The sequence below is a fragment of the Salvelinus namaycush genome, chromosome 28, assembly GCF_016432855.1.
Source record: "Salvelinus namaycush isolate Seneca chromosome 28, SaNama_1.0, whole genome shotgun sequence".
In the NCBI taxonomy this organism is placed as follows: domain Eukaryota; kingdom Metazoa; phylum Chordata; class Actinopteri; order Salmoniformes; family Salmonidae; genus Salvelinus; species Salvelinus namaycush.
The window spans coordinates 15,194,144-15,204,281 of NC_052334.1; the positions used below are offsets into that span (position 1 = coordinate 15,194,144).

A 10,138-nucleotide genomic window follows, 5' to 3' on the forward strand; every position below is an offset into this window, starting at 1 on the left:
AGCCTGTAAAATGGCAACTATCCATTGCAGCTCCATTTTCATAAATCACAAACAATGGCAGGGATTACAAGGCTATAAAGAATGCGAGCAGCCAGACTGGGCCAAGTCATTTAGCTAGGAGGAGCTCAGAGAGGAGAGTGTGGGAACAGTCAATGCTGTAATGACGTGAGAGAGGTCACAGCGGACATCGGTATAGTAGCCTGAAGGACACTCATGAAACAAACATCCTCTGCATGACTAATTTGAATCATTGGAACTTGGAAAGATATCAACACCACTTTTTATTTTGATGACAACTACTCTGAGTTCATCAAGTCCAGTGGTCATGAATTATATCACTTGGCCATGACGTTATTGATCATATTAAAGGCCTACTCTGTGTAAAAATGTATAATATAACTCAACCTGAAAACTGCTGATGTCATGATGCTATGAATCATTGAAATCATGTTGAAATGGCTGCAACCTCAGCTGTACACAGAGAAAAGCAGGAACAGATGTAGAAGAATGCCCATCTCTCCATGGTATGCGTCAACACTTCTGTAATTGCACCCAATGTTTCTGTCTTATGCATTGTAAGTATCGTTTTTCTTTGCAGCTTTTCATATCAGAAACCTTGTGGTTTTTCAAAAAGAGGAAAAGAAAGTGAGAACAGGGCAGCACATGATTACCCTAATATCTAAAACAGGGTTGAGGTTACCATCATTTTCTCAACATGGAGGAAACTTGAGTGGGGCTGCTAACAAGGCCTACGGTATGACTTCATATTTCAGGGTTTCCAGTGGAGGCTTAGAAAGCCATTGTTGGATTCCAATTCTGGAGGAAACATAGCTAGAGCCCTGGAGGTGTTGCATCATGCTGTACCATCGGTGCTTCATGGTGATGATATTATTCAATGTAATATTGGTACAATTATGACACAGCTGGCTTACAGTGACATCCTGTACATACTGAGAGCATGAACATGCTGCTTATCTATCTGGTGAATTACACAAAACACTTAACAAAGCTCTGCAACCCATGCTCTGACACTTGAAACACACTTGATAGCTACCCATTTTCCATAACTGCACTGTAGAATACAAAAATTCCAGTATGTGAAAAATGTGCATCTGTAAAATGTATACAAACAAGGATAGACTTGATACATGATCCACCAAACAAAATGACTATTCTTTCTTAAAGAAAAGTACCACCATAGCTCTCCAAGTTGGGTAGTTTTATGATTTATAGTTTTAAAAGGGTGGTTGATGTTAATAAAAGCAACATTGAGTGGCTGAAGTCTACATCTTGAAGTATTTTGGCAGTGTAGGCCATCCTCCTGTATCAATGTCACATCTCAGCTTGATAGCTAGCTACTGACCTCGGCTAACGCGTTGCTTCTCTCCAGACAGGATTCCTGGTGTGTCAATTATACTAATGCCCTGGAGGACCTGGTTAGGCATCTGGGAGCAGATGAACCTACAGGAATACAGGAGCGAAGAAAATAACAGAGTAGCATTAGTATTAAAAATACAGTAGAGAAGAAAACACAACACTCGTAATAGACACGAAGGCCAGCTACAGAAAACACCCCGATTTTAACTTATATTGTCAAAACATATTGAGACGTTTTATTTTCTACCCCATCCATTGCTTTTTCTATTTGGTATGTTTTTGATTTGGAGGAACAGTGATGAGTATTCAACCATTCAATCAGATCTGATGAAAATATAGTGTTAATGAAAGCTGTATATCTGTCTGGTTGGCAGCAAGGCCCATACACGTCTCAATGTCTATTGTTTTTGGCAGGAAGGATTTATAGAATGTAGTATGCAACCATGTACAGTACCAGTCAAAAGTTTGGACACACCTATTCATTCAAGTTTAAATGTTGTTTTTTTATACTATTTTCTACATTGTAGAATAATAGTGAAAACATCAAAACTATGAAATAACACATATGGAATCATGTAGTAACCAAAAAAGTGTGAAACAAATCAAAACATATTTTATATTTGAGATTCTTCAAAGTAGCCTCCCTTTGCCTGGATGACAGCTTTGCAAACACTTGGCATTAGCTCAACCAGCTTCATGAGGAATGCGTTTCAATGAACAGGTGTGCCTTGTTAAAAGTTTATTTGTGGATGCGTTTGAGCCAATCAGTTGTGTTGTGACAGGGTAGGGGTGGTATACAGAAGATAGCCCTACTTGGTAAAATACCAAGTCCATATTATGGCAAAAACAGCTCAAATAAGCAAAGAGAAACGTCAGTCCATCATTACCTTAACTTCTTTGGGCTGCAAGCCCGAAGCCGGGCACAATATGACAACAGCCACTTCAAGTGCAGGGCGCGAAATTCAAAATATATTTTTTAGAAATATTTAACTTTCACACATTAACAAGTCCAATACAGCATATGAAAGATAAACATCTTGTGAATCCAGCCAACATGTCCGATTTTTAAAATGTTTTACAGCGAAAACACCACATATATTTATGTTAGCTCACCACCAAATACAAAAAAGGACAGACATTTTTCACAGCACAGGTAGCATGCACAAAGCCAACCTAACTAACCAAGAACCAACCAAACTAACCAAGAAACAACTTCATCAGATGACAGTCTTATAACATGTTATTCAATAAATCTATGTTTTGTTCGAAAAATGTGCATATTTGAGCTATAAATCAGTTTTACATTGTAGCTACATCACAGCTACCATCAGAAATAGCACCGAAGCAGCCAGAGTAATTACAGACACCAACGTCAAATACCTAAATACTCATCATAAAACATTTCTGAAAAATACATGGTGTACAGCAAATGAAAGACAGGCATCTTGTGATTCCAGCCAATATTTCCGATTTCTTAAGTGTTTTACAGCGAAAACACAATATAGCATTATATTAGCTTACCACAATAGCCAGAAACACAAGCCATTTACCAGCAGCAAAAGTTAGCGATCGTAACAAACCAGCAAAAGATATATAATTTTTGACTAACCTTGATAAGCTTCATCAGATGACAGTCCTATAACATCAGGTTATACATACACTTATGTTTTGTTCGAAAATGTGCATATTTAGAGCTGAAATCAGTGGTTATACATTGTGCTAACGTAGCATCTTTTTCCCAGAATGTGCGGATATTTTTATGTCACTCAACTATTCTGACCAAATAACTATACATAAACGTTACTAAAAATTACATGTTGTATAGGAAATGATAGATACACTAGTTCTTAATGCAATCGCCATGTTAGAATTCTAAAAATAACTTCATTACGACATCCAGCTTAGTTATAGCGAGAGAGTGCCCAAAATCTGGGCGCAAACTACTAGTACAACATGTTCGACAGATATATGAAATAGCATCATAAAATGGGTCCTACTTTTGATGATCTTCCATCAGAATGTTGTACAAGGGGTCCTTTGTCCAGAACAATCGTTGTTTGGATTTAGAATGTCCTCTTCTCCAGTCAATTAGCACGGAAAGCTAGCAAAGTGGCGCGAAGCTCTCCTTCCTGAACATACGCAGACAAAGCAACACGCCTAACGTCCCGAAAAAATTTCAATAATCGAATAAAACTATATTGAAAAAACATACTTTACGATGATATTGTCACATGTATCAAATAAAATCAAAGCCGGAGATATTAGTCGTCTATAACGACAGCTTTTCAGAAGGCAATACCAGGTCCCTTCTCGCGCGCTCCAGAAAACAGGAAACTGGTGACACGTCATACAAAGAGCTTTTATTCGACCCCATATCAAGTTATACACTCCATTTCTTCTCTCACTGCCTGTCGACATCTAGTGGAAGACGTATGAAGTGCATGTATACTAATAAATATCAAGGACATTTATAGGCAGGCCCTAGAACAGAGCATCGATTTCAGATTTTCCACTTCCTGTCAGGAAGTTTGCTGCAAAATGAGTTCTGTTTTACTCACAGATATAATTCAAACGGTTTTAGAAACTAGAGAGTGTTTTCTATCCAATAGTAATAATAATATGCATATTGTACGAGCAAGAATTGAGTACGAGGCTTTTATCCAGGCTACTCAATACTGCCCCTGCAGCCCAAAGAGGTTAAGACATGAAGGTCAGTCAATCTGGAACATTTCAAGGACTTTGAAAATTTCTTCAAGTGCAGTCGCAAAAAAAAAAGAAACCACTACTAAAGGACAACAATAATAAGAAGAGACTTGCTTGGGCCAAGAAACACGAGCAATGGACATTAGACCGGTGGAAATCTGTCCTTTGGTCTGATGAGTCCAAATGGGGGACGGACATACTCCAAGTGACATCTTGTGTGACGCACATTAACGTGCCCGGGAAACAATGAGCTATGTCGGAGGTTCTCTGGAAAGGAGGAGACGTCCACTGTTCTGTCAGGAATGTCTTTGACCTTAACTTGGGCAACGGTCATTGAAGTACTTACCCATTTCCCCTGGATTATAAATATCTGGAAAAAGGAAACATGCTTCGGCCAAGTGTTGTTTGGCTAAAATTATATCTACGAGAGACTCTTGACTGAGCCCACAACAGACAGCCAAGCCAACAACAGACAGCCAAGCCAACAACAAATAGTGTGCACTACAACTAACGAAAGGTGACAAAGTCCCTGCTTCCTCCTAACTGTTTGTGGAAGAAAATGACAGCTATGTCAAAAGGCTGGGCTGACAGGAAGCAATGGGACAAAACTACCAAAACTATCCCTAACCTCCTAAGTTTAAAAAAATCATGATTACATAAACCAACTGGATCTGCTTTGTAAATCACTCTCGGGAACATAGGGGACAAATCAACAAACCTTGGAACTACAAGGAGGAAAAAGCATATGTTATTTTGCACTGCATGCAGGAATGCATGCTCGGATGAATGTCCTCAACAAAACAATGCCTACAATGTGAAACAAAAATGTAATTTCAAGTATGTGTTCTCGCTTCACAAGAAGAATGACTTATTACAGCTGTTATAATGAATAGGGCCCCCGTGTCACTAATATCAGATTTATTAGGACAAAGTGAGAGAGGGAGGTAAATGGTAAGGGAGGTAAATAGGTAAGATAAACGATAATATGAACCCATAATACATGACAGGGGCAGTGGGAGGTGGTGTCTGGTTGTAATCAAGCAATACTCATATCTAAGAAAATGTCTTAACCTTGAGTTATCAGCTGAACAATTCAACACATCTCTGCTCAAGCCTTTACCAAGGCTCAGATGCCTTTTTATGTCATGGAAAATTCCACATGCCACAGCAATTCATAAAAAAATGAAACCACCATGTTGAGAATATCTTACTCCCACAGAGATCCTTTAAATTGTGTAATGTGATTTTATGCTTATACCTGTGTAGTAATACTGCAATTACTATGGTTACAATATTGTTGTTACATAATGTAGTAACAACTTTGTAAGAGCAACTTAATGTAAAGTGTTACCAGTAATAAACAAAAATTGTCCACTTTACCTGTTGAGGAAAGCGTTTCCAAAAGCGTTGAGTTTACGGAAGGGTTTCTTGGGGTCGACCACCAGAGCGTTACCAGGGACAATCCCCTCGTTCTCCCCGTACATGACAGCGATGAAGCCATCTGTTGTGGGCTCTGGGCCAATCCGCATGCCTGGGAAGTCCTGCTCCAGCAGGTACCTGGAACAGAAGAGAGTAAGAGTAAAACACCACTGTTTTGTGATACCTTTATTGCCCATTACAGCAATACATCCGGACACCAGATATACCATATCAATACATCAACACATCCAGATACACCATATCAACACATCCAGATACACCATATCAATACATCCGGACACCAGATACACCATATCAATAAATCAACACATCCAGGTACACCATATCAATACATCAACACATCCAGATACACCATATCAATACATTAACACATCCAGATACACCATATCAATACATTAACACATCCAGATACACCATATCAATACATCAACACATCCAGATACACCATATCGATACATCCAGACACTAGATACACCATATCAACACGACACTTCAAATAATGTTTTACAATGGACCATAGGACTTTGCATGATGCTGGATGAAGGTGAGGTAATAAAACAACAGCAATATCCATCACTTGGCTTCAACATGATTACAAAGCTCTCTTGCAGAACACACTATATTAACTGAAACATCTGTACACACACCAGGCCTACGCCTACTAGTACAAGGCCTCTGTATACATTCTATCATTTAGCATTTTTCAAGCTGAAAGACTAAAAAAATTATTTCATATGCAAATGAATGTGAATACCACATATGAGTAATACCACATAATATGCTACTATGGGAGAGCTTGGCCATCTGCCTAACTGGATGGCACATGCTCACATTTTCAAGTGCCAACGCTAGACACTTTACAGGCTGGCAGAGTGCTTGATGTGCCCCTCAAGACCAAAAAAAAAACAGCTACTTATGTTGTTGAGTTCAGACCATGCAATAGGTAGGTCATCAGCCCTTCCTGTCAGAGGATGGCACTGTGTCAAAGGTCTTCAAACAGAGGAATGCCAGCTTGCCTTGGCCACATCCACTGAGAGGAAAAGACATGTCTTTAGGATGACTATTAATGGCCTCAACTCCCTAGCCTTGTTTAGGTCAAAATCTGTTTGTGCTGTCAAACACGTCACATTCGGCATGACAATGACCATAGGAGTTGGCAAGACAGCACAAATAGATCTGGGATCAGGCTATGATCAACTCCCATGATTCATTATTAAATTCCTTAGAATTGGGTGGGATCCCTATATGAAGTAACTCTGCAAGCTCTGCAAGAATCAAATCAGTTGTTGTGAATGAGCAATCCAATTTAACAGTAAGTGACCATGTAGTCTACTTAAGATAAGAAAAAGTTCACACTAAAAAAAAAAAAAAAAAAAAGATCAACGTTAAAGGTCAACTTAATAATGGTCAAGTAAAAAAACATTTGATTAAATTTAAACCATATTTCTTTTTGTACACATGATCTGAAAGGTGAGATGTTACCCGTACAACAAAAAGGCGCATGTTGACCTAATTCTCAGTATTTTGTACATACTTTCAGCAGCTACCAGACTGGAGTACTGTAGCTTACCAAAGGCACCTTCCCTAAAGATAGTGAAGCTAGCTGCATGTCCTATCTTGCTGCAGAACCTGCAGATCAACAAGTTGTGAAACTGACGTAGTTTTCACCTGTCCTGATGATTCAGAGAGAAAGATCTTAAAATGGCAAAAAATTCAGAGATTTTTAGACAGTTTTACCCATTCTGTAATGGTTCTATTCTTTCTCTCATATATATAATGGTTGGTTGTTCAGAGGCTCCAGGGGAGCACAAAAGGCCCAGGTCACCAGACATGTCTCATTGAAATTGATGGTGGAAACTGTAAAGCAGTTGGTGGAAACTGGATAGTTAATACTACTCTGCTTCTATACTTAAGCAATAAGGCACAAGGGGTTTTAAGGTATATGGCCAATATACTACGGCTAAGAACAGCCCTTAGACGTGGTATATTGGCCATATACCACAAACCCCTGAGGTGCCTTATTGCTATTATAAACTGGTTATCAATGTAATTAGAGCAGTAAAAATACATGTTTTGTCATACCCGTGGTATACGGTCTGTTATAAACTGCGTGGTTCGAGCCCTGAATGCTGATTGGCTGACAGCCGTGGTATTTGGTATATTTACTTCTCTAATTACGTTGTTAACGAGTTTATAATAGCCATAAGGCACCTCGGGGGTTTGTGATATATGGCCAGTACACCGTTGCTAAGGGCTGTGTCCAGGCACTCGGTGTTGCGTCGCGCATAAGACCAGCACTTCGCTGTGGTATATTGGCCATATACCACACCACCTCGGGCCTTATTGCTTAAATATACCACGGTTGTCAGCCAATCAGCATTCAGGGCTCGAAGCACCCAGTTTATAATCAAGCTTCTACCTCGTGACATTAAAAAACATTCTAAGTAGCAGGTGGTGTGGCATGTTGATGATGTTTCATGTTGTATTGAATTGGAATATGGATTATTGGTAAAAAAAAAACTAGAAACAAGCTGTTTACAACCGTAACATAATGCTAACCCCTTCCCAACACTAGTCAGTTGTGTTTACATTAGGTTGCAACAACCTGTTCCAACAGTGTTTTTTTCCTCATTTACATTTTGACAACAATCAACCTCCATTTTGACAGCTCACAACTGTCAAAGTAGGCTACTGTTGAGGGGTTATTCAACAACTCAATTATTTCTGACAGGCAGAGAGCCCTGTAGGTAAAATAAAGTTAACACAAATATGAGAATGCATAACTGTTGCTGATTTCTGGATGCACTAACGTTACCTTATGAACGTCGTCTTCCCCGTAGAATACTGTCCAACCAGTAGAACCATTGGCTTGCTCTGAAAATCCGCTGCCTCCAACGCAGGTGAGTGGAAATCATGGAAAAGATAGGTTTCTTCCAATGGAAATAACTTTTTTGAGTAAAGTTGTTGAAGACCCTCCGTCACAGTTTGGTACATCTCGCCGTCCTTGTTTCTGCCTCCTTGTTCCTTATTCACCCAACTGAACATGCTGATGATGCTCCTCTTCTAAGTTCCCAAATCAAGAACTAACGTTTTACTTCCTTATTTTCCACAGCTTTCAAAGTTTGCGCAACGAGGCTACTTTGTATCCGAATATCTTACAAAAATGGGCACTGTTACTTTGAATCAAATATGTTCTTTGGCAACTGAAAAACGTAGCATCTAGAATCTACGGTTGTTTTCCCAACACTGCTTGATGGCTGCTCTCTACAGTAGCTCCTCTGTGCGGCGCAGTAGTTCACAGCGTTGCAGTGGTTCGCGCCACAGTAGTGCCTGTGCGAAGATTAAGTATTATGTTAACAAGATATTCGGGTGACAGCTCGAACAATGGAAATACATGTCCTCAACGATGAAAGGCAGGCGAGATCAGAAGGGACCATTCTAGCCAATGAGAGTGCAGATAGGCTACGCGTGTGAACAACAGACACAACCAGTTGTTTTTATCAAAGTTGCCGGAATGCCACGTACATCAACTTATATCAGTAAATTTGTAACAGCCTAAACATTATGAAACTTCTATTCGATTAAATAAGCCTCACATAATTTTACACTCTCATTGACCTCCATACAAAAAAGGGCTTATCTCACGCAGACAGAGAGTAAATCCTCTCGCTTCGCCTCTCCCTCTATGATTTGCATTACTTAATTAACGGCACCGCCCTTCCTTTGAATGACCTAGTGACATGAGACTGATTATTCCAGAGGGAAAAATACTGAGTCAAGCCCAAGCCCACTTATACATTTCAATGACATTGTCATAAGGGAAGTAAAGTTTTCTAACTCTATACTGCAAACTTGAATGGACAATACAAGTTTGCATTGAAGACTTGGAAAACTTAAATTCGCTCATAATAATGTTGAAGGAGGACAGGACTTTTATATTGTCACATTTTTACAGACGCCATGGAATCCATATTAATTGACAATGAGAATACATGTACTGCAACATAGCACCTAGCAACATACATGCTGCTTAGACACAAAATGTGGAATCCTACAATACCTTCACATAACCACATGGTTTATATGTATGCACGTGAAAACATTGGCTAATTATTTAATTATTTAATAGTTGCCAGGTGGGAGCAACTTTACAAAAATACTAGAATGCACATTTATCGTGGAGAATATACATGACCTGAATGTACCCTGATCAGAACTGTCATACAGAATGTGGAATTGTGTTAGCTCTACATAACATCTCTCTATCTGCAACAGTTCACTGATGGATACACGTCTTGTTATGCGTTGCCAGGTTCTCCTGAAATGTCACTTTGTAGTTGTAGCCTACCCGTGGTGGAAGATATACTGTAGAATAACATTCTGTACTATCCTGACATCTAGTGGAAGGAGAAGATAGACCCGCACCACGGAGGGTTCCCCATGTTTATTTTTGGACTGTTTCCTATGAAGCAGTGGTCCCCTACAGTCTGCACAGACTTTTTTGTCCTGGCGGACCCACCACAGCCAACCCTAAATAAATGTATCATCAAGACTTACATTAACCAACTTGTGATCACTGTAGATTTTCCTTGATTCAAAAGAGGAAAAAGTGTAGCTC

The 10,138-nt window shown here is 39.4% G+C and overlaps 1 protein-coding gene across 1 annotated transcript in view; it reads right to left on the reverse strand.

Moving 5' to 3' along the window:
- The window catches only part of LOC120023460 (EH domain-containing protein 4-like), a 50,141-nt gene extending 41,227 nt beyond the window's left edge, over positions 1–8,914 (reverse strand). Inside the window, exons 1-3 of the mRNA XM_038967479.1 lie at positions 8,336–8,914; positions 5,461–5,637; positions 1,364–1,461 (exon numbers count right to left, since the gene is read on the reverse strand). Coding sequence (XP_038823407.1) covers positions 1,364–1,461; positions 5,461–5,637; positions 8,336–8,565 — 505 coding nt within the window. The 5' untranslated portion in view covers positions 8,566–8,914. The remainder of the gene's footprint in view (positions 1–1,363; positions 1,462–5,460; positions 5,638–8,335) is intronic.
- Positions 8,915–10,138: the final 1,224 nt, after the last annotated feature.